Source organism: Chionomys nivalis, chromosome 22, assembly GCF_950005125.1.
Source record: "Chionomys nivalis chromosome 22, mChiNiv1.1, whole genome shotgun sequence".
Lineage (NCBI taxonomy): Eukaryota > Metazoa > Chordata > Mammalia > Rodentia > Cricetidae > Chionomys > Chionomys nivalis.
In genome coordinates, this window is record NC_080107.1 from 48,784,385 (window position 1) to 48,810,094 (window position 25,710).

At 48.0% G+C, this 25,710-nt stretch overlaps 1 protein-coding gene across 3 annotated transcripts in view; it reads right to left on the reverse strand.

Moving 5' to 3' along the window:
* The window catches only part of Mvb12b (multivesicular body subunit 12B), a 150,370-nt gene that overhangs the window by 40,897 nt on the left and 83,763 nt on the right, over positions 1–25,710 (reverse strand). Inside the window, exon 8 of one of the 3 annotated variants that reach the window (XM_057755352.1) lies at positions 3,222–3,917. The exons of the other annotated variants lie outside the window; for them this stretch is intronic. Within the exon in view, the coding sequence (XP_057611335.1) occupies positions 3,895–3,917 (23 nt within the window). The 3' untranslated portion in view covers positions 3,222–3,894. Of the gene's footprint in view, positions 1–3,221; positions 3,918–25,710 lie in introns of those variants that run through there. 3 annotated transcript variants of the gene reach the window in all.

Sequence of the window (25,710 nt, forward strand, 5' to 3'; positions counted from 1 at the left end):
AAGTCCTGTCCTGGCTGTCCCCTGCTGACCACTCGCAAGGCGAGGGTGTGGAAGGATGAAGACCTGAACATTACCATGGCCGGGACCTTATGCCAGAGAAGGGGCACTCATCCACACAGAAACATGTGTCCTGATGGTACAGTGTGCCATGACCACCCTTCCCACATGGCGTCTGAGCAGGTAAGCACTCCAGGTTTCGGTGACAGGGGATGAAAGAGCGGCCTGAGACTAAACCAACAACTAAAGCGACATCCACTGTGATCTGCAAATGTCATGGTGTGTGCTGCCGTCTATCAAGTCTCTGTGAAGTACAAAGCCTTGAGCTACCCGAGTTTAACATTAACCGTTAGAGGGCATACGGGAACCACACACACATACACATCACACACACACACACGTACATGTACATACGCCACACAACATACACACACATACACCACACACACATACATACATGCACACACCACACACATGTACATGTACACATAGACCACATGCACACATACATGCACACATATACCACACACACATGTACATGTACACATAGACCACCACACACACATGTACATGCACACATATACCACACACACATGTACAAGCACACATACATCTCCCACCCCCTCTAAATATTGGCGGTCAGTTCACTTTGTAGATCTTCCAGAGAAAATAGGTGTGAGGCCACCTCCTGTTTCTGACTGTACCTGTCACACATATTCCCTGTCATCTGACAGCAATTCCCAGGCATCACGATCATCTCCTCAGACGCCCCATCCCTGGCCGGCGGCCCGACCTCAGCCTTGGGGTTTAACGACAGCGCCATGGACTGACTCTAATTTCCAGAACTGATGAACTTTCCCGGCTACACGAGTTGAAATAATGGGCACAGAGATGACAAAGGATTCTCACCCAAGGTTCTCTGAGCTCTCCAGGATAATAAGCACTTGTTCCTTTCTACAATGGGCATATAAAAGAGAAATCTAAATAATAATTGCTGTAATTATCTTGCAAAATATGCAGAGATTAATGGTGATTATGAAAATCTGTCTAATTGTTCTCTGAAGTCATCGCTGATCAAGCGGTATCTTGAAACGGCCGCTGCCAAGGAACTTTTGACACTGCACCGCAGGTGGGCAAGGGAACACGTCGCCTTTCTCCCCGCATAATCTCACCCTCTGCTTATCACACCGCTTCCATCACTCCCAACCCCCAGCGCACATTTTAACTCTTCACACTGGTGCCCTGAAGAGGCTTCCAGGACACCCTTAACGGGCTGCTTGGTGTCACTCTGGTTCAAAGCCCCAAGTTCAACTTGTTATTTATTCAAATAATTAATTACTCTTGTATCCATCGAGCAGTTTGTCATGACACATTAATGACTTGATAGACTTCCATGAACTGGTGAACACAGAACAGCAGAGCGTTTTTATCGTCATTTAATTTTAAAACGATCCTGTGTGAAATTATCTCGTCGTGAGTGATGGGCGCATAAAGAACCGACTCAGCAAAGCCCCTTTTGGATCATTGCTTTATTAATGGGTAACGTCAGGGGGATGAAAAATGCTAGCATTGTCATATTCTGCTGCTGGGTGGAGACGAACGGCGGGAGAGGGCGAGGGCTCTGCGTGCTCACTGCCACGAGTGGGCCTCCCCCTCCTCACGCCACAGCCTCTGCACCCACTTACCCACCTGGCTGTCCACAAGCCCAGGCACCCGATTTTGGAGTTTATGGCTCTCGACATTTGTGTGTGTGGTCTTTTTTCTTAAACTTGGGTTTTCCATGAGTGATATAAAAGCATTCCACTTTACTGCTTTGAACATTAAACGTTATTAATCCAATAGAAGAACGTTAAAGATATTGCTGTCACCTTTAAATATGAAATAATATTAGGAGCTTAAAAATGCTGGGTTAGGAGAAAAGATGTTCTTGGTTGCTTTCAAGTTTTCAGATGCCCATGCTGGGCTGCTGGTAAAACCCCACGTCTATACAGCTCCCCACACAGCATCTGCTTAAGAGAGATGCCTGCTCAGCTCAGCTCTCTTCTCTCTCATATCCTGAAAACCCTCCTTACTTGCTTTAATCGCAAACTTGGGAGCCTTTACAATGACTTCCCTTAGTGCCACCCAAAGCCAGCAGACACGGCTGGCGATCCCTGCAGAGCCAGCACTAGTGACAGCTGCAGGCCTGCATGCTGGGATCACGGCAGGGGAATGGGGAGTCGGGTGCCTTCCTAGCCTTCTAGATGAAGGGGAACACCAGGTCTGTCTTACAAGTTTCCTATTTCTGCTTTGGCTTAGCCAGGAATAGCTTCACCACTTGCTTGGATGTCCTTCCTCCTATCCGTCACACTAGTTGCCAGAGCTTAGACCCCCAAGAGGATGGTAGCAGAGATGGAGCTGACTGTCTCCATGCTTCCTGTACAGTAGCTGCTGACGCCGAGGGTCCTGTGAGGCATGTATTAAGGTACGGTTCTGCTGCACTCAGTAAAGAGCACAGAGCAACGTGTGGAGGCATGGGCATCAGATGGCAAATGCAGACTGGTTGGGAGCAATGTTTGGCCAGAGGGAACACAACAACACACATGGGTGCTGGTAGAGACTGGGCTGTCAGAACTTGAGGGCACAGGCCAAGGTGGGTGTGTGAGGTGGAGCCAGAGGCTGGGTGGGCAGCTGGTCTTATGGAAGACCTTAATCCTTCCAGAGAAGTCTAATAAGGAGGTAGCAAAGCTGCCTCATGTGGTGGGTGCATCCCAGTGGAGACTCACTCATCTGTGGGTGAATAGAACAGAGTCACAGCTTGTAGGAAAAAGGAGTTCTAAGTCCAAAGTCCAAGGCACGTGACCCATCTGCAGAAGGCACAGCCTCTCATCAAGGCCAGCCCACACAGTAGCCAGTCTGGAATAAGCTGGGCCTGCCACAGATACCTTGGGAGAGCAGCTTCACTTTTCCGTGGTGGTAGGGAGCTAGTGACTTCAGCCCTCGGAACAAGTGACATCCCTTTGTCAGAGGTAGTAGCCCAGACAAGAGCACTCAGTCCTGGGGACAGGTGAAATTTGCCAGTCTTGGTCCTTTGAAGATGGAGCCTTTACAGCTGACCCCAAATCCCTGCATGGTTCCTTCTGAAGTGTGTCAGAAGGTGCAGCCCCTTGGATGCTCATTCAACATGCAGTCCTCAGTCCTGGACCTTAGACTTCACTAGAAGCCTCCAGCTGTGCCTGGGCCGGAGTTCTCAGGGATGGGTCCTTGGAGTGACTGCACACACAGGCACTGGTCAGGATGGGTCACAGCTGGTGCCGGAAGACACTGGCCTCTGGGCCAGGCACACAGCCCTTAGTGAAAAGCTAGCTTCAGCCAGGCTCTGGACATCCCTAACAAATACAAGGCAAGACACCTTAGAGACCCTGGTTCCCGAGTACAGCCAATAGATGAGCTCGGGGTTCCAGAACTCTCAGGGACTGCTCCTCTGAAATTCGCAGTATGAGAAGACTCGAGAAAGAACCCAGGCCCGCACTTGCACTGTGTTTTTAATTCCAGGGGTTTCCACGGCTTATTACTCTCCACAGTGGGAAAGAACATTAATAAGTGCGGACACCTCATGAATGACTCTCCTGGAATCCAGACGGGGTTTTTGTTTTTCTCCTCCTTCTCTGCACAATTCCAACTGAGCTCTTCATAGTCTGGAGCTGAGGAACGTGATGCTTCCAACTGGGACTGGAGCCTTTGGTTTCCTCTCTCTGTGCTTCTGCGGAAAATCACTTACAGCCACTTGAAAACCTGTCCTGATGTTTTTAAAGAGGCTCTTTGGTCAGAACAAAGTGAAAAAACACATTTCTGCACAGCCTCCCGGCTTAGAAGGTTCCATACAGGCGACTCCCCACTGTGACGTTTCCAGAGCCCTCAGGAGCCAAGAAGGATCAGCCCTGTAACAGGAAAGTAAGGCCTGATGGGAGACACGCAAGACCCTGTGGGAAAACACAGAAACCCCAGTGGGAGATGGAACTGTGATCCGAAACACTTAAAGCCCCAGAGGAGGCAGAACATGGTGTCAGTCAAGGAGGAGGAACCCCGCAGGGGCCAGAACTGAAGAAGAGTCAGAGGGGACAGGGATTTCCCAGACACTGTGCACTTGGCACCTCTGGAGACGCTAGGGATTCAGACGCAGGAGTCTGCTGGTTCTGCCATTCCCCTGGGCTCCTGCGAGGCTGACCCTCCCTGTCCCAGTTTGACTTGCCACAGAGAAGCTTACAGACTTGCTCCATGAACCCAGTGGGTAGTTGGAGAGCCAGGTGCAGAATGGGGCTCTCCTGACGGCTACATTACCATTTATTGGGCCAGTGGAAAACCTGTCTCAGCTCAGACTTGGCAGGGACTCCAGAGCACAAAGTCAAGGCTCTGACTTGAAAAGGGAGCAAGGTGTAGGGCTCAGGGATATGGGACAACAGCCATTCACTTTCTGCTCCATCTTTCTTGTGAACTGTCCCCAACTGTCTCCTGGGAGGCACTCCTGAAAAGCAGCAGCTTTTTCTTGTCCTGTGAGCCCTAGTGGAGTGGGGGCCAGCTTGGGACTGCACCTCTCAGTTTGATTCCATAAAGGGTATTGGACAAGCACCAAACTGGTTTCATTTGTGTCCAAAGTGAAGAAAATCCAGGTTGTCATTAAGTATTCTGCCTGTAAAACCCCAAATGGCCAGGCGACGGCGCTGCTCCACCCACACACCTTTTCTCTTAGGAAAGAGATGCTGGGACAAAATGCTTCCACAGTGGTTTGAAGTCTCAGCTGTATGAGTATGACAGAGTGTAGGAAAGACCGAAGGACAGGGTGCTCTGTCCTTATATCTAACACGTGACTGTTGGGTCTGAGACTGTAACATTCACGGTAGAACATCCTGCCAATGGCAATCCACAAGGTGGAGATACAAACTAACTGGTCACCCGGCAAAGGTGCCCTGGGGTTCTGCAGGAAGGAGGCTCTTGTGGGGTGTTTACCAGCCGGTGAGTGAGCCCTTCCTATCCTCCACCCCAGAACCCACAAAAGCCAGCTATCCTGGTGTACTCAGTGTTTGGAAAATAACAAAGAGACCCTGTTCCAAAATAAGGTGGAAGGTGAGGTCCCATACTTGAGGTTGCCCTCTGACCTGCACACATGCATGCATACACCTGCATTCACACACGACTGTTTGCACACCCACATATGTATACACATGTCCCCCACGCACACGAGCACACACACACACACACAATCTGATACTGTCAGAGGGCTGACAGCTAATGCTACTAATGAACTTCTGTGAGGGACAGGAGCTTGTGGTGTGAGGACGCCACAGAGAACACAGCATTCTCAGAGGGGCACAGGAAAAAGCAGGTACAAGGGGCTCCAAGTAGACAGTGGCTTTAGAATGTGAAAGTCTTGAGGGCTACGGGCAGAGTCTGTCCTTGGCCATGACTGCTGTGGCTGGGAGAGAAGCTGCTGGACCCGTATCACAGCAGAGACGCTCAGCTGTGCTCTCAAGTTCGAGATGGCTCCAGCCTGGCTCAGCAGCAGTCCTGTCTACCCGGCCAGGCCTACATTTTCAACACCCCAGACAGGAAGCAGGAGGGGGCTACGTTAGTAAAAATTCCAGCCAAGTATACTGTCAGCTTGTTAAAAAAATTCAATTCATTTTTATATAAGAAATCTCACAGTTAAAATTATTAACAATGATGTCACCTCTCAAGGAATTCATTTTAGTGAACATTTATTTAAATAATTTGATAAATGACGTCATCTTTTACTTACTGAATCATTCATTCTCAAAGTTCACCAACATCTGTCTTGTTCCTGCATTGCTGAGTTTTGTGAGAGACACCTGCACTAAAGAGTTGTTTTGCTTTTTAAATTTTCATTTATTTTTATTTCATATGCATTGGTGTGTTTGCCTGCATGTATGTCTGTGTGAGGCCTTCCCTGGCACTGGAGTTATGGATGGTTGTGAGCTGCCATGTGGGTGCTGGGAATTGAACCCAGATCTTCTGGAAGAGCAGCCAGTGCTCCTATCCACTGAGGTATCTCCCCAGCCCCAAGACTTCTTTTTAGAGAAGTATCCTATGAATATTCACTATTTGAGATCACCTATTGTACTCTGTCTTCAATTACAAGCAGTATTTGGGGTTCAGGACATCATATGGGGTTAAAAACGAGGCCCACATCCCATCACAAGGATGAGTCCTTTTTTTTTTTGAGACAAGGTTGAACTCTGTAGTACAGGTTGGTCTTGAATTTGTGGCAATTCTCCTGCCTCAGCCTCTTAAGTGTTGTGTTTGTAGGTGTGGTCCATTATGTCTGGCTTTGTCTTCACTCTTTAAGAAAATGATGTAAAAACTTATGTATATGTGGTGTGTGTATGCATCATGTGTGCAAATGCCTAAAGAGGCCAGAAGGGGGCACTGGATTCCCCGCAGCTGGAGAGAGAGAGATGGGGGATTCTGAGTCTCCCCGCAAGGGTATTGGTAACTGAACTCCAGCCCTCTGCAATATCAGAAGCATTCTTAACTGTTCCCTGTCCTCACTCTTAACCAACATGGCCTTTGGTGAAGACTAGGAACCTCCTTTCTGTTTCCTGAGCCACTGCAGCACCCACTCTGAGAAGAACTCACTGGGATGGCCCGAGAGTGGTGAAGAGTGCCAAGACAGAAATGAATTCCCAGGAAAAAAGGCCCCCAGCCTCATTAATCCCTTAGCTGGGCAAAAATGACCACCCGAAGGCAAGAGGTGATGAGGACCCACCACAGGGTAAGTGCCTGGCACAGCCTCTGAGCACCAGGCTGGAGGCAGCCTCCAGGCACACTTGGCCTCAGATGTGTGGAAAGCCTTTGGAATCTCACTGGAAAACCCTTTATTCCCAGCGTGGTGTTTGAAGTGTGAAAATGGAACCAGAAAGACTGTTTCTCAGTCTGGAAAGCTGGGCTAAAGCTACTGGAGAGAGGCAGGAGGCACTGGGGGAGGGGGTAAGGGGCCACCCACCCCTGTCCTTGCTAGGTTCCCAATTGCTCTGTGGACCCCTTCCTTTCCCTCTCTACCAGGGCCAGAGTGTCCTTCCTGGTCCGGGAAGGACAGCTGGCTGGTGTGGGACAATCACACAGTGGGGTGCATGGGCACATGCCATGTGCACTGTGTATGTGTGCATGTGAAGGGAGCCTGGCAGTGAGCAGAGGGCATGCAGAGCCCCTGACAGGGGCTGGACTACAGAAACAAACTCATCTGCAGTCCAAGAGCATAGACAGGATACCATCTGTGAAATTTCTAATTTCAGACGTTAAAATGAAACTCCAAACTTTAGTCAGGCCTGGGAAGGCAGAGACAGAGGATCTCTGTGAGTTTGAGGTCAGCCTGGTCTACACCAAGAGACCCTATCTCAAAAGCAAGTAAACAAAATCCCCCAAACTAAAGCAAACCCAGACTGCAGACTTGAGAACAGACTTGAGCAGGATGATGACGGCATCTCTAAGAGCCGGTACAGGCCCTGGTTCACTGCCGCCCTCGGAAGCCTCTCTGGCCACATCAATCCTTCCTGCAGGATTGGTCCAGGGCTGTGATGAGACACTGCCGCAGGCCCAGGTGCTCATGGGGAGACAGCACCTACCTAAGGGTGACACGGCAGAGATAGGAAAGAATGTTCAACAAAATATCCCAACCCAGCAGAGAGGGAGATCTCATGACCGTCACAGCCAGCAGTACTTCAGTGCCTCAACACTGGCAGCAAGGGCAGATGGTGTGGGTGACGTCTTTATCCTACTTGACAGGGATGACCGGAAGCTTCTGACAGCGGCTTGTCTGGGTGGAGCTCAGCCCCCTCTGAGCAGGTCCTTTGTCCCCATGAAGGGCTTCGTTGCAGGATGGCTGTAAGAAGCCTTGAAGCTGCCAGGCCTTTCACAGGGCTTTCATTTCTTGCAGCAGTTAGCAATTAGCCTTGAACTCTCTTCCTGAGACTGCATTACTTCAGCCCCGACTCCCCCAGACTCTCAGGACACCCCACCCACCTGTCGGTGAGATCAAAGGCAGCCGTGCTAGGCTGCGAGGACACTTGGCTTAACTGAGAGCAGAAGCTGGGCACCTGCCTTGCCCTTTCCATGTCTGGGTACTGGACAACTCACCAATCTCAGGCCCTACGGCGCAGGCTCTGCTACCCAAGCGCACAATGCTTTGGCCAGGACCAGCGATCTGCTCCCAGGCCAAGGCAGGCTGCTGTCTCCCAGCTGTGCACCTGGAGCCAAGCACTGGCAGCCCTAGCGCAAGCTGAAGCAGGGACAGGGTCCCCAGGGTGGTGCTGTGCTTCTTTGCTTTTTATGTCCCAGAGTACAGCGGTAACCCGTGGAGAGCAGAGCCTGGGGGTTTAATAAAGTCTCCATCAAAACACAGCAACTACACTGGATCCACCAGTCAATGGAAAATTTATGTGTGTGCCTGCCTGCATGTATGTATATGCCTACATGCACATGCATATAAACATATGTGTGCCAGCCTGGAGCCTCGGGTATGTGCACCTGTCTACATGTGTGCATCTCATCATTCTGACGTTTCCCCTTCTCTTGTCTGTAGGAGAGGGCAGGTGCTCTGTCACTGTCCCTTCAGACTTGTCAACGGGCTCCTACTCTGCCCCCTTCCTCCCTTGGGCCTAGGCTATGCTAGCGGGTTTACCATACTGTACTGCTTGTTCACACCTGGGCCCCAGGCTATGCTAGTGGGTTTACCATACTGTACTGCTTGTTCACACCTGGACCTAGGCTATGCTAGTGGGTTTACCATACTGTACTGCTTGTTCACACCTGGACCTAGGCTATGCTAGTGGGTTTACCATACTGTACTGCTTGTTCACACCTGGGCCCCAGGCTATGCTAGTGGGTTTACCATACTGTACTGCTTGTTCACACATGGACCTAGGCTATGCTAGTGGGTTTACCATACTGTACTGCTTGTTCACACCTGGACCTAGGCTATGCTAGTGGGTTTACCATACTGTACTGCTTGTTCACACCTGGGCCCTAGGCTATGCTACTGGGTTTACCATACTGTACTGCTTGTTCACACCTGGGCCCTAGGCTATCCTACTGGGTTTACCATACTGTACTGCTTGTTCACACATGGCAGAGAGGTGCACACAGTGTGGTGTTCAGAACAGTGAGGTCACTGCTGCTGAGGTGTTCTCCATCTCCCCCACATGGGATGTACACAGGATCTGGCAAACAGGACGGCACAGCCCATGGTCACCCTAACATGTTCTTCATAGTCTGCCTGGCTGTTCAAGATTTACCTGTGATGTAGGTTGTGAGCTCTGAGCACCTTTCGGCAAATTAGGAGAGTGCAAGTCCTTTTCAGAGAATGCGTATCCTGGCTCCAGGCCTGGGGTTCTCTTATATCTGGGAGGTAGGGGAGGCTGGTATCCAGTCCCCAGCCTCAGCAGGGTGAAACGTTCACACCATAGCTCCTGAATCTTTCTCTTGATGGCACCTTGACCTTGTCCCGGGGGAAAGCCTTTGGCCACATTACTCTGCCCACACTCCTTCAGGAAGAATGGCTGTGGCCTGGCTCTCCACTCCCTGGATAGGTAGGTGTCTCTAGACAAGGAAGCACAGCTGCACTGGGAAAGGGTCTGATTCCCATCAAGGAAAGCTGGTACCGAGCTCTTTGTGCTAATCCCACCCTGGCAGAGTCCCATCTCTGGAGAATGAGAAAGGACTTCACCATGGGCTTGCTACCCCAAATGGGGGCATACAGGACCGAGACTGTTTCCTCTGGAGTTGGGCAGCACGGCAGGTCTTCACCTGAGGGTCTGGAGGACATGACTGGAATTCTGTGCCCTTTGTTCAGCCGACCTCTTTGACTCCGGGCCTGAAGGAGGGGCAGGTGCTCTCTGAGTCACCACACCACGCCAGGCAATGGGGTTTGTGTAGTTATAGAAACAGGGCTAGCATGGAAGGCTCTGACCACATGGAAACCAGCCAAACTATGAGCCTTAGCTTACCCACTGCAGATTGGGATTGATGATGGCGGAAACAGGTTTAGAGGAATAGGGGAGTCTGCCCATGAAGGCTCGTTCTGTAAACAAGAACAAGTCACTTGCTTCTCTGCAGAAAGGCCAACCAGGATGACAAAAGCCAGCTCATGACCAAAGCACAGGGACGCTGGGTGCTTGCTGGGCCCAGGTGAGCCCCATCCAGGTTCAGAGACACGCCGAGGCCGGACGCAGGAGGCGGAGCAAGTGACTGCATTCGCCTAGATTGCAGGCGCGGCAAGGAGGTGCTGTGGCCTTACTGCCTGCTAGTGACAGGAAGCCAGGTGGCCATGCCTGCTGATGAACCCAGAGGAAGCGCTAAGGGGTAAGGACCAGGGTGCTCTGCAGGTATCTGGGTTGTGGTCTCTGGCTGGCAAGACTACTCTATGGCTTGGCTGGAGCAGTACAGAGCATACCCAACCCCGGAGCTCACGCAGCTATGGGGGCTGGCCCACGAGGCTCTGTGCCAGGTTCAGGGGTGCCTTAGTCACTGTGGTGTGAATAGAAGTCTGTGTGTCATCAGGCAATGGGGGGCTTCCAAGACTGAAGTCCTGGGAGCCTGAAGCGGTTGGTGTGTCACATGAACCTCGGGGTAGAGCTGTCTAGCAATGTAGCAACCAAAGGGCAGCGCCCTCAGGGTTGGACAGCATCACTCTGTCCTGCTGCGGCTTGGGAAGGAGGGGCAGCTGTGGCAGCCTCTGGGTAGTCAAGGGGATGCACATTTGGAGCATGGCCTGAGGACCAGTTCCCTGGGGACCGGACCTGTCCAGGGAGAATGGGAGCCTACCTAGGCTAGCGAACTGGACCTGTCCAGGAAGAATGGGAGCCTACCTAGGCTAGCGGCCTCCAGGGTGAGGGCGAGGACTGGCAGGGTCCCTGGGACCAAGGGATAACCAGAGGGAAGGCTTGGAGTAGAGGAAGAGGATCAGGGCTCACAACAGCCTGGCCCTGCACAGAGTCTCCCAAACCAAGACTGTCACAGAACCCAAGGCCACTAATGCCACCTGGACCCAAGGGACACTTCTATCTGGACAGAGGAAAGCTGCAGAAGGTCCGCCCCACAGGCACAAACTTCGCAGCCTAAATCACCTTGCTCGGTGTTGACCTCAGAGTAATAAACAGAGGCGTGGTTTTAAAATCCTGTCATTCTGAGCACCCGAGGATAGCCTGGGCTATACAGTCATGGTGTTATAATCCTGTCATTCTGGGTACATGAGGATAGCCTGGGCTATTCAGTCATGGTGTTATAATCCTGTCATTCTCAGTACCTGAGGATAGCCTGGGCTATACAGTCAGACTCCATTTTTCACCCCGTTCCTCCCAAAAGAATTCTACAAAATACACGTGAGAAAACCAATTCAAGGAAAAAATAGCATAAAAATTCAATAATTATGAAAGAAATTGAAATTATGTCCCTCTCCCCAAAATACTCCAGCTGGGCCCCACATGCTTCTAAGACCAGTTAATGCTTAGAAGGAAATTTTCCTCATTCCCAACCCCCGAGGAATAGATATTACAATATTTTAGAAATATGCCCATATTTGAAAGAAATAGTCCTGACCCTTCAGTCATTCAGAAATGGTATTTTGATAAGCATCAAGCCCAAATCATTTCCATAAATGCTAGGATCACAGCACAGACAACAGCAGCCCAGAGCTAGCGTGCTCTTAGAGAATGGCGCACTGTGCTGAGGCAGAATCTTCTTCAGAACACAGCAGCAGCTTTCCAAATGCAGAGCCATTAGGACACAGCGACTCGCCCGGTGAGCAAAATGAGAAGAAAACCCGACACTGTTTCAATATCAAATTCAAATTAGTGCCTGAATTTAAGAGAAGAATCCTGAGCAAGGGAAGGCCAGCTCTCCCTTGTCACAGCTCTGCACTGGTCTGCACGGGCACGTTCTAGAAACGACCTCCTGAAGCCAGGAGCCAGGGAGAGGGAGCGCAGCTGTCACCACTACCATTCGCTGCTCTGGAAGCTCTGCCCAAGAGTGTGAAGCAAGAAAAAGAGTAGTTGTCAAAGTGTCAGAGACAACACCGTCTGTGTCTACAGAGGACACTGTAGTCTACCAGGAAACAAAAACAGATCAACAACAAGCAGAGAGGTGGCCAGTTACAAAGTAAGTATTGAGACTCAACACTGTATGCATATATACATGTAAGCATTGAGTGTGTAGTGTATGTGTGTGCATGTACATGTAAGCATTGAGTGTGCAGTGTATGTGTGCATGCACATGTAAGCATTGAGTGTGCAGTGTATGTGTGCATGCACATGTAAGCATTGAGTGTGCAGTGTATGTGTGCATGCACATGTAAGCATTGAGTGTGCAGTGTATGTGTGCATGCACATGTAAGCATTGAGTGTGCAGTGTATGTGTGCATGCACATGTAAGCATTGAGTGTGCAGTGTATGTGTGCATGCACATGTAAGCATTGAGTGTGCAGTGTATGTGTGCATGCACATGTAAGCATTGAGTGTGCAGTGTATGTGTGTGCATGCACATGTAAGCATTGAGTGTGCAGTGTATGTGTGCATGCACATGTAAACACTGAGTGTGCAGTGTGTGTGCATGCACATGTAAGCACTGAGTGTGTAGTGTATGTGTGCATGCACATGTAAACAGTGTGCAGTGTATGTGTGTGCATGCACATGTAAGCACTGAGTGTGTAGTGTATGTGTGTGCATGCACATGTAAGCAGAGTGTACAGTGTATTGATTGTGTAGTGTATGTGTGCATGCATATGTAAGCACTGAGTGTGTAGTTATGTGTGCATGCACAGATGTGCATGTGTATGTATGTGTGCATAATGTATATCTATACAGGAGTACATGTTGTGTGTTGTGCATGCATGTGTGTGTACTGTAGAGTATGAATGGTGTGTGTGAAGTATGTATTATGGGTGTACATGCACAGGTGTGTAGTGCATGTATACACATGTATATAGTGTGCTTGTACTGTGTAGTATGAGCTGTGTGTACTATGTATATGTAGAATGTGGTATGTGTGTGTAGTGCACGTCTGGGTGTATGAAACCACCAGTTAAAACCTAACAAGCAAAGCAATATGCAAAAAGTCAAGACCTAGAAAGGGACCTTTGACATGGAGACACAGTCTTCTGGAAGGAAGGAACACACACTTTAAAGGCGACTATCTTTGCAGAATTAATTTGTAAATTCAATAGTTTTCGAACAAATCCACAGAGTATTTTCCTTAGAACTTTAAGTAACTTTGAATTTCAACTGGATTTAAAAAAATGAGCTAGAACTACTAAGACTATCTTGAAAAATAGCAAGACAGGAAATCAAAGATGATTCTGGGGCTGGAAAGACACACAGTGGTTAGGAGCACTTTGCAACTTGTGCAGAGTCCCGCTCAGGGGAGATTTAGCGCCATCTTCTGACAGCCATGGGTACTGCAGTCATTTACACATACCCACACACAGATGCATACACATCATTTTTAACAATCTTTAAAACAAAGGTACACATTTGTAATAAATAAAGGTGTAGCTGTCATTAGGAAGTTTATCCAAGCCAACATGTCAGGGAACCACAGAACAAACTGTGCAATATGTTATGGTCATTTAGAACTGCCTTTCAGATATGTTGTTTAAAAAAGAAATACAATGTCATAGCGACACTGGTGAGCAACGCATTCTTATCCCAGTCATACGACAAAAACTGATAGGTGAATTTTAGATTTACATGTGAAAAAAATAGTACTAGGATTACAAAAGACAGAGAAGGCTCTCCTACATATAGTAACAAAGACACAAACCAGAAAAGAAAACTAAACCAAGGAAGAACATGCCAACAGAAAAGCCATCATGGCCAAGGCTCACAAGGCACTCCCTGCTCACCAGACCACAAGGACAGCGGGTAGGAACCTCTGGCCAAGTCAGGAAAGTGCAGTCACACACTAACAGGAAGCCACACTCCCCCTTGCAGACAGACAAGCCTTTGAGACATTAGCAGCCAGTTGTGAGGCCTGGAGGCAGGACCCAAATGGACCTCCTTTTCTGAATGTGCCAGCAGTGTAAACTAATTCAACCAGTGTGCTGGGCAGTTGATCACTAGATACTACAATGGTTAGACCCATTTCACCTACATATTCACCTCCAGGAACAGCCAATTACAGGTGCCAACTCCCCGTGGACTTTACAAACTCAGGTGTAAGCTCTAGCTGTCTGCAAAGGCCAAGGGTTTGGGAAATCATCGCAGCACCTTAGAAGCCACAGCGGTTCCCAGTGCGACTGTGATTTTACACGAGACCTTTATGCTTGCTTACATTTCTCCTGCCCGCAAATGGTGCTGTGCGCCGTCTGTGAAAGCCGAGTGCATGAGTTTTGAGTTGTGTAACTACCTGTGTTTTATGGTAGCCAGCAATCAAACAGATGATTAGCTACATATATTTTATGCATTCATGACATATTTGACTTTTTCTTAACTTTCTATAGTCCTAAAGGTTGCAAGTTTCACCTGCAGGAGTTTTTCAAGTCCTCATGAATCTCAAAGAAAAAAATCTGCATATGGGTGCCTGGTTAAGCTTGAAGGCCAAGCCAGTGCTGCTCACAGATCCCTCTCAGAGGCAGGTGAAGATGAGACTCCAGGACCAGGAGTGAGATGCATGAAGGCATCATAGATACTTAGCCACAGCAAGGGTCAAACTGCCCATACATACAATATACGAGGCTTCACGATGTCAGGCTGGGAAGCACACAGGGTGGGCATGGCAGAGGCAGACCCAGGTCACCAGGACTGTCCATGGGGGAAGGGAGCAGCTAGAGTGGACATGAGAGGACTTTTGGGGGTGAGAGGTATATTCTATATCTTGCTTCTTGAGGAGGGTTGCCATATAACTCAGCATTCTTCAAAACCACTGAGCTGTACTCGTAAAATAGATTGTATTGTACGTAAAATTGTACTAAAGTAAAATTTAAAAATATCCAGAACAGACAATTACCTTTGCATATAAATGCCACCCGCCAATAAAAAGTCAAGAAAGGACAGTCTCTAAAACATTGTTTTTCTGAGCAAGGAGATTCTGAGTGGCATTTATTTTCTTCCCACACTTTCATGTATTTTCTTTTCAACTTTTGTTTTTAGTGTGAGCATGGGACTTTTATAATTCATAAAGGAAGTGATTTGCATCTGGTTTTGATCTAACAAAGAGAAAAAAAGAACAAAAAATCCATCAATGAACCATGTGTCTGGCAAAGAGCCTTGTATCGCTTCTTTTGTTTTTTCTTTTTTTTTTAAACGCTCATTTTTTGTTATTTTTAAGTGTATGTATTTGTGTGTGTTGGTGTGTGTGTATGTAGGCACCGGTACCCAGGGAGGCCAGAGGTACTGGGTCTCGCTGTCGTTGAGGTTGCAGGCAGCTGTAAACTATGCCATGTGGTGCTGGGAGTGGACCGAGGGCCTCTGCTAGAGCGGTGTGCACTCTCAACAGCGGAGTTTCCCTCCAGGCCCCACTGCATTAGCTTCCTAACGGAAGCATTGGCCTAGCTCATGTCCAGTGACGACCTCAGCCCCACCAGCACTGGGGGCCCATTATGGGATACCTGAGGTCCAGCTCCTATGAAGTGTGTGCTCTCAAAAGGGGCTCTGAGAAGAGAGGCTGAGGGGCAGCTTCCAGGAGGTGCATCTGGTCCAAAGCTTCATTTGCATGTTAGGAGAACAAACCCTGGAGAAACAAGGCCACCTTGTAAAGTTAGGAAAGGAAACAAACCTGTGGGACTCAAATTTGATTGACCTGTAACGGCAGCCACCTGCCCAGATGCTTGGACAGCAGTCTCAGGTGTTGAGGGTGTGTCCCTAGCTGGCGGTGCTGTTTTGAGGCTGGATGTCTGGAAGACGTCCCATCATTCACTGGAGCTGCGCCTTGGAATCCTTTCTCTGCGCCCTGCCCTCCCCATCTTCCTCCTCGCTTCCTGGCCACCATGATGGGAAAGCTCCTGCTGTCTCATCCCACACCACAGTCGGATTCATGGTTTTCCCCAGTTCAGTGCTTGGCTCTGTATTCAGAATGCCTACTGCTGATGGGTGGCCCTGAAGAGTCTGACTGTTCTCAGTCAATGTCATGGCAGGATGGAGCTTCCTGCCCCACTGCCCCCAGCTGAGCTGAGTCTCTAGCCATGTCTCACGAGAGGACGCAGGAGTCATTGGCCATGCCTTTTGGGTTTTCGTTGTAAAAATGTCTATAGTAGGGACTGTGCTCTCAGTTTGGATCCCTGAATGAAAGGATACATGCAACAGGGTCCCAGCCAACTCATAGCCAACCGGTGAGTAATCTGACAGACACTAAAGTGGGGTATGGTAAAGCTAGGGGACTTTTTGTTACTGCAGTATACTTCAACAAAGACTGACAGATACACACATTTCAATATTCTGAATGATGGCACCCAATGTATGCTATTATGGATGAAATAGATTTTTTTTTTTTGAGACAGGGTTTCTCTGTAGCTTTGGAGCCTGTCCTGAACTCACTCTGTAGACCAGGCTGGCCTCGAACTCACAGAGATCCACCTGCCTCTGCCTCCCAAGGGCTGGGATTAAAGGTGTGTGCCACCACCTCCGGGCTGAAATAAATGGTTTTAAAGGCTACTGTATCTACTCTAAAATCACATCCCCACAGTACACACCTTTGAGAAACACTGCAACAATCTGAGAGAGGAGGGAGGGGAGGGGCAGGGAGAACAGACAAAAGAATCAGCTCTGAGATGAGGAGCCTCCAGAGCCATGAAGACAGACTCCAGAAAGACTGAATCATACTCTAGAACAGAGCTCTGTCACCAGTGTACAGCTGGCTGCGCTCTGGGTGCGTGCATCACCGTTTACAAAGTGTATTGGGGCGGGCAAGATAAATCTGTGGTTAAGGGACTTGCCTCCAAGCCTAAAGGCCCGAGTTCGATCTCCAGAACAAACACGGGAGGAGACCTGATTCCCACTAGTTGTTCTCTGCCCTCCACGGGAGCTCCTGGTATGTGCACACTTGCGTACACACACACACACTCACATACACACATGTATTTACTTAAACAACTTTTATTTTGTGTGTGTGTATGTATATCAGTTGGGAAAGATCCCAAATTCAGAATTGCTAATGTGAAAATTATTTCTAAGAATCAAGGGACATTGACAGACTCGGAGAAATCAAAGTCAAAAGGCCAGTTCCCTGAGCAGGTGGCGTCATTATGAAACCACTCAGCCATTAACTCTTGTTAAAGCAAAATCCGCTGGACTGCCTTGCTGACCCTACCTCTAATCTAGACATTTGACACAACGGGTTCCATTCGGTGACCTAGAACTTTCAGTCTGGATGCATCATGCTCTAATCATTAATGGTCCACTTGTTTGGCTCAGGTAAATGACATTTGCATATTCAAATCATTTCTAAATATTCTGTACTATTAATGCTAGCACTAATTACATAATAATAGTTACCAATTTCCACACAGATCAAACTTACAGTTTTGCAGCTATTAGGGAAATTGTGCTTTGTAATTAAGATAATCCTCATTTCCAGATGCTAATTAACTATATAATAATTAGTCTCACTCACTAATGCAAATGAAGGATTTTCATCTTTATTGATAAAGGAGTTACTTCTTATCGGTTAAGGAGCGGTCTCCCAAGAAATCTTGCCGAGAAATGCTTTTCCCTCTAAAGGTTAAAAGGTAAACCCATTTTTATCAGCCTCATTTGCAAATGCAAATGAGGTCTGATTAATCAAGTGGAAGATAAATGCGCGGGTCTTCTATCAGGACAGCGTGTAGAGCTTGCCGGTTCCCTCTACAAATACCGGTAAACAGAAGTGCTGCCCAGCCACAGACCTCACCGTTATTCCACCCTCTGTTCCTCCTTCAGGGAGGAAGGACCAAGGCGCAGTGGGGACTTATGTTCTGGCCCCAGTGGGAACAGGGGAGGAGAGAATTTCGTGAGTAAATACGCAGGCGAAAAGGAAAGCACATTTGCTTGGATTATGAAGTTTTCGGAGCTGCGACAGAACACAAACTGGCACCTCCCATCGTGACTAATGAGAGCTGCCCTGGCGAGAACAGAAGGGCTGACAGCCAGCGAGGCCTCGTTGGCAGGCCCCAGCCAAGGCCTCGCCGCATTCATCATCCGCTAAACCAATCCACCAACTCCGCACCACCATTTGTCATTAATTATGCTAATCAGCACGCCATTACTCTCTGATGACACTGTGGCTGTTATTAGCTAGTTACAGCTTTTCAGAAGTAGGATTGTGTATGCACGGGCTGTGCCTGCATTAGCCTACAGGGAAGAGATGTCCAATTACGAAAAGGAGAAATTTGCTATTATCTTTTTATAACAAACCAATTTAGTAATTATAAAAGTCTCTGAACTCACACATTCATTCCTTTTCTCCCCTTTCACTTAAAAAATAATTGAAACCCCCCAAAATGTGCTTTTCAATAATTCTCTAAAGAAGGGGCAAAACAGAAACACTTAAAAGTGGGGCTTGGGAACCAGCCTGCTCTGCTTTGGGGATACCCGTTCTCACAGGGTAACCTCCCATCAGGCCTCTGAATTAGCAGGACTACTTCACTGTGTATATTTCAGTCACGCTGAACTCCTAAAGATGGACGCACACCCATCTGACCTTTCACAGCACGCTCACAGTGGAGCGAGGCGAGGCAGCTTCACAAGGATGCCAGGCTCTGCCTGACTCACCTGGCAGACACTTCCACAACAAGGATGGTGACAGCCCCTCTAACCCCTCATTCTACCTATGACGCTGGTGGCCTCTCAAATGACCTTGGAGATGACAGGTTTGGTCAAGTTAGCCCCTGCGTTTTCTGCACATGGTTTGGGGAAACAAGGAGACTGACCCTGGGCATCACTGTGGACAGCAATCATGGCAAGGCAAGGGAAGGCCCTTTTCTAAAATGCCAGGCCTTGGCAAGAGTCAGTGGGACTAAGCTGTGGGCACTTGCCTAAAGCAGGTATCAATCTCAAGTCTCTGAACTTGGGCTGGAGTCTTTACCACTAGTTTGAGAAGCTCCAGCTGGATTAAGAGCTCATTAATATCATCAGAGTAAATGGGCCTATTAAAACATCTTTAAGCAGTATCTGAACATAAATCTCCCTAAACTATATTTAATGACTGTACTTAAGATACATTATATGCAAGTCTTAATGAGACATTAGATAGCATTTTGAAGATTAAAATTAGAGAATCCATATAAAGCCTGTCCACTTAATGTAGCCGTAAGCTATCCCGATGAACACATTACTACCAAATTATACTGCATTAGAACAAATATTTTTAATCATGTCTGATTTATGCATTCCCTTTTTGCATAACTTTCATTTAAAAAATCCATTTGTAGTTTACAGAAGAGTATATGTGAAAGACCCTAAGTTTCTGGAAGTACTGTGGAAGAAGACAGAAACAATCTCGGGGCTGCAGAATGCAACTGCCCAGGGTTCCGAACTGTATTTCTTCGTGTGTGGTTTCATGGGTTGTAGGCACACAGATTGTACTTTAAATTTCCTTCAGACTAGAATGGAAGTAGCATTCCGCCGAACATACTCTGAAGACTGGACTCTGCAACTGGGCATGTGTCACAGATGCACCCAGGCACCAGCATCCTCCCCGAGTGCTGCCCTCTGCCATGCCCAGCACTTCACCCCAGTATATCCACATGGCACACTCTGTTGTGGGGTCACAACCTTCTGTTTGCCTCTGGTTCACCAGAGGTAGAGGTGTCTGTCCTGTTTCCATGCCAGGACCCCGTGAGAAGACCACTTGGTGTGGCTACCGGAAGAGGGATCGGGGCTGAGGGGTTTAGATTCCTTAAACAGCTAAATCCCCTCCAGGTCCGCTCAAACCAGAGCATGTTCTCCAGGACTGCAGAGCACTGGGGTGCTGGCCACGCAGGGAACTGTGAGTCACCACAAAAGGGTGCCACAAGGTCTCTTTGGAAAACAAGTCAAACTTCAGATTATCTGAACTGTATTTAAACTACTACACAGCTTAGTGAGATTTCTGGGGATGGAGCCCAGGATCTCAGGCATGGTAGGCGGGTGCCTGCCACTGAGCCACACCCATGCCCAGCCCCGACCAAAGGGGGAATTTTAATGCAAGAGAAAGCCAGCTACACCCACCTTGAATGGGTATGACCCTTGAATCAAGGCAGTGACTTGAGGGTGGAGACCCTCCTTGGCTGAGTCTGTGGGGGCCTCAGATCCTGCTGGCAGCAAACCTGAAGATGGAGATGCTTCAGGACCTAGCCAGGGCTGGCTGTCACAAACCACTGGGAGCAAGGATGACTCAGACTCAGACCTGATACCAGCTCAGACACCTGGCAAGAAACTGACACCTTGGAAGAAGTGAGAACTAAATCGTTCCTGATGCTTCTTTCTTCTTCTTGATGCCCTGCACCAAAGTGTGACCACCTTTTATGCAAGCTATTCAATTATGGAAGGCTTCTGGGATTATGCAAATCGAGATGAGTCAACCCGTGACATTTCTCTTAATAGAATGAGATTATGCAGGCTCCCCCCACCCTCAAAAGAAGAGAGTAACACGATTCAAATACAGCAGTCATGAAAAGAAGACTCCTCCCCTGCAATGTGAACTGGGAAGCCTGTTTCCACCCACTCTCTCCAGATAGCCTCTCCCAAAAAGGAACTATTCCATAACACAATTTTGCGTTTTTAATGGCACAAACGAGGGCATTCTTCATAAATAACAGCCACGCTCCGTGTACAGGAGCTCCTTTTTATTAGGGACACAGTGATGAACAATGAGCAATGTGTTCTATTATTCTTTGTCAAATCACAAAACGCTACATTAGAATAACTGTGCTGGTCAATGTAATATAGTAGATTAAATTCAACTTCTGTGGAAAAACCACTGTAAAACAGCATGATAAGAAGGCTATAAAAAATTTAATTTTACTCTAAACTCCATCACAAAAAAAAAACGGTGTGAAAAGTAATTTTGCATAATCAGTACACGCCATCTGGAACAATTAACCGATTTCTATAGAAGTATGAGGATCAGTCATATCTGCTTATTAAAGATCAGAAATTATACAAGTAATAAATCCTTGAAAAAACTAAGCGTACTCCCGCCTGTCAACGCTATTTTAACTTCAAATACTGAAGAACGGCTGATAAGGCTGAAAAGAAGAGATTAATATATGCAAATTACATCCAGCATTTAAAATCCCCACAACTGTCTCTGGTTTTCTGTCCCTTATTGCTGCCTTTATGTTTTATTCATATACCAACTCACCTGTCACTTCATAAGCTATAATATTATGGGGGTATTATTAAACAGCATAAAACCGTGCTTTAATTGGAAAGCTTCATTGCATTTTCCAATTATTTGGAGTAAATTAAAAGCAGATGCACATAGTTTAATAAAGAGTCTAATATCAGTTCCGGGAAATCAAAATTCATTGTCATTACTATGCCGTGAGAGTTTTGCAAACTGTACTCAATTTCAGAGGTTTTCAAAAGAAAATCTGTCTATGCAATCTGTTAATTGTCATTCGGTTAATAACTGTTTAAATATCCAAACTACACAGCAGCTTCCTATTAAAAAAATTAACTATAGGCTTCCTGCAAGCAAACAAACAGAGGCGCGCTCCTGGGCTGCGCTGGACCCTGCAGCCTTGCAGGCACCTTTAAACAATGGGTGGGTTGGGTCGAGACTCCGCACACGCACACCGCAGCAGCTGGGAGCCGAGGACAAAGAACAGCAGTCTGTACTTCTCTCAGCTCAGGGGTTACAGTCCTTGCAGACGGCTCTCTGTGGAAAAGGGCAGACGCTGTTCTAAATTGTGCTTTCAGAGGTCTGCACGGCTCAGCAAAAAATTAGCCTCCAAAGTTTTAATTGGTACACCCAAAATAAATCCTTCTAATGAGTGAATTAACTGATTCAGGGCACAGATATGGGGAAAATCAAAGAAAGCGAATGTTGTGAGTAATTTGTCCTTAGAAACATGGGCAGCACAGGGCTGCGCTGGCCTAGCTCCCCGCCCCAGGGCACCAGCCAGCCACAGTGCCTACGAGTGGACTGGATGGCCTGGTGAAGGGCTGTGACCAGCACTGCTGTGAGTGGCTCTCAGGGCCAGTCTTAAAGGTTAGTCCTGGTGAGGAATCCAGCGGGAGACGGAGCCCAAAGCTACACGCTGCAAACACACAAATACATGTAGCGAACGCGTTTACAAATGGAGAGTCAGAAGTGCACGCCAACTGGTGTGCGTAACCTTTTCATTTTTGTACTAAGTGACAGACTCTCTCAAATCCGAGGTGTGTAAACTGTAATAGGACCAGCAATAATTGACTTTTAAACTCCACCCACAGCCAGGGCTGCAATTAAGAACTGCTGCTCAACAAAGTTCATAACGTGTAGGCTCTTTCCCCCAACCAATTAAAACCCAAGTCTTCTGAGAAGGTAAGAGCGTAGGATTTACATCGAAGCTCTTGTTTCAAAGGGCAGAGTGGCCAACATCCAATCTGGCAAGGCCAGTCCCTCCAGGCCAGAAAGAACACAAGCGTTTTTTGCCCAATAACCGAAAACTGTGTTCGGAGATGAAGATAAAAGCAATTCTTGTGCAGTGATCCAAAAAATAGCATCTCTTTCCCCCCCCAAAATTACTTGTTTTAATAAAGTAGACACACTGTGCCAACTCAACCATTTAATTATCTGCAAAAATGATGAATCAAAACAATAGTTTGCAACAATAAATGACTAACCTCTGATTAAAATGTCTGTCCTCATTAAATCAAAATAAAAGGTGTAATATCTTTTTTTTTCTTTAAAGTAGCCTGAAGAAATGAACCACCTCAGCCTCTCAGCCTTATCTTTAACAGTGACCATGATCTTCTGCCTGGACAGCAGAGGAAGCTGTTGCGTCTTCTCTCAAACTAAAACGACGCAGGAAGAAACGGCTTGTATTGGTGCTGAGCCCTTAAGAGGGTTGTAACATGACCAGGGTGGTTACAGTGGCAAGGACAGGGGCCTTTTATAACTATTGATATTATTTTTCTAAAGAGTCTAGGGAGGGGTGTAGCTGGGCAGGAAGGAATCTGAAGAAACCTCACTTAAAGGCTGGGCACATGTAAAATTCTATCTTAGATAGGCTAAGCAGGACCAGAGGAAGGAACCCAAGGCCGCAAACCTTAAAATCTTAAATCATCTTTACCCAGTAAACTGGGGTCTCGAGCAATCAGTGAGAGGCAGAAGGGTGCTTCTGCCCTGCAGGACACAGAAGGCCCCCTACTTCACAGCTATCTTAGCAGCCTGGGGAGTCTGCACAGCAGGCCAAGTGAAGGCAGAACTCTGGGCCGGGTTAGAGGCACATACAGCAGTTATCATTTCTGGAGTGCCCTTTGTGGATGTTATTTCTAATCAGATAAAACTAGAAGAGAAAAATGTGATTCAAACTTATAAAAGAGAAAATGGAAACGTGGCTACGTAACCTGTCTCTGTTCACACATCTGGACAGGACAGCATCAAGATGGGAACAGTAAGACCAGTTCTTCTCTGGAATAAGATCACAAATACTGAGTACTTCCTGTATGCCTGGTCTGGGGCTGGGTGCTCAGCATGCTGGGAAATGAGATGTCTTTGGTTTGCTCTCCTAGCTGAACCCTGAACTTTGGCTGTGAAAACAATCACTGTGTGTGTGCATGTGTGTGGAGAACAGAGGTCAGCTTCAGCTGTCATTACTCAAGAAGGCTGTCCGCCTCAGTTTCTCTGAGACCGAGTCTCTCGCTGGCCTGGAGCCCTTGGCTAGGCTGCTGGCCAGTGAGCTCCAGAGAGTTCTGTCTCCTCTCTCTAGCATTTCATGGCTGCTGGGGATTGGTCTCAGGTCCTCACACAAATGCTCTCCTGACTGAACAACAACTGAACAAGACAGTAGCTGAAGGTTGGGCTCCCTCCTTAGACTGGGCGATCAAGCATAAGGCCAAAGTTTTGCAAGAACCAAAAGCAACCAAGAAGATCACTACCCTAAGAAGACGTCTGCCCTGAGCCTTCAAAGGTGATATCAGCAAGAGTTGGGGACCAGCTGACTCTCAAGACAAAGGACCTTCTCTAAGGACAGAGTTCTGTTGGCACTGGATGTATTTCAAGCAAACACACAAGGGAATGAACATAAAAGCCCAGAGTGTTTATTGCCTCTAGGTAGTGAGCAATTAAGGATGCCTACGGGTGTCACCAGAAGCGATGTGTAGGGCCAACAAGGCAAGCTTTATCTCTCATTCAAGATTATGGATGTTGCCTCGCCAGTGGATCAAGAGATTGCTCATGCTATAAAGCATGCCAGGCGTGAGAAAGCGCTCGCTGACAAAGGATCTCACCTTGGAGGCTAGTTCAGCGTCATTCACCATCTCTGAGACAATGCTAAGACAAATCTGAGTGTGACGAGCCTCAGTCTCTGTGACGTGTGATAAATAATTCCATCCCAATACCAGGCTGGAGGACGGAAGGTGCTTTATTTAATTGTTTGTTTGCTTGCTTTAAATAAATAACAAAGGGGCTTAGGATCATCATTGACTACAACCAAGAGGAAGGAAGGAACGCAGTGGGCATGCAGCGCAGCACTAAAGGAAAGAGGAGATGTGGGGGCTGGGGTAGACTCAGGTGCTCTGGCGGCAGCTCCGCTGTTCTTAAGTGGGCTGAGGTCTCCTCTGTGCAGCTGTCAGGAGTTAGATGCATTTGTCTCCAGAGAAGGAAGGACCCTGGTGGGAGACACTAGGCGGCTTCTGAGCTTATTACCCACACCTGTGCAGCTGGTCGGCCGATGCCTGCGCCATTGCCTGGTAAATCTTACGATGCCAGTCTGAGCCTCAAATCCTACGAGGCCAGGCGGATGGAGAAAGAGGGGCATGTGAGGTGGAGGGGAAGTGGGCTGGCGAATCATGGGCCATCAGCTGGGGACCCAGAGGTGGCTGGAGCATAGCAACCGCAGCTGTGCATTTTTCCTGGCTCTGGCTTCAGTGAAGGATGGCCCTCTGAAGGCCTGGTCTAGAGACTGAAGGAGAGGCAGGTGACAGGGAAGTGCCACTAGTTCAGGTGGGACCCCTACTGGGGGGACAGAAGTAGGAACCCAGGGAACAGTAAAGCCCCCAATAGGGAGAACAATGTTGAGGGTGGCATGTGGGCCTGGGACCACTTACCATCAATTAACGGTTCACAGACCCACAAGGGGACACTAGTACTCAGAGATTTCTAGACAAAGGCTTACACAGCAGTCAGTGTGGCCCCACCTACTGATCACTGATAAGGAGTTGTTGAAGGTGCTTCCTAGAGCTCTTACCTGTCTGGGAAAGGGTCTGAGGATAGCTGGCAGGGGCTCAGAGTGCTGTGGTTAGCAGCAACCCTCCTGTGGAGTCTGTGCCTGTGTATGGCTCCAATCCTCACCAAAACCCACCCACAGACCCCTTCGCAGACAGGGAAGCAAAAACAGAGAAGTACTCACTCCATGTCCAAGGTCACTTCCAACCAAGAGGCCCCAAGCTCCCCAATCATGGCTCTGCCCAGCCAGAGCCCATCATTCATGAACCCCTTAGGACTTAGAGATCCTTATCAGCCACATGTTCAAGGTCTCTCTCCAGTGAGGTCCCAGAGGACGGGGCCACTCTGTGACTTCAGACAGCACTGAGTCCCAGACTGACACATGCATCAATCATTTTG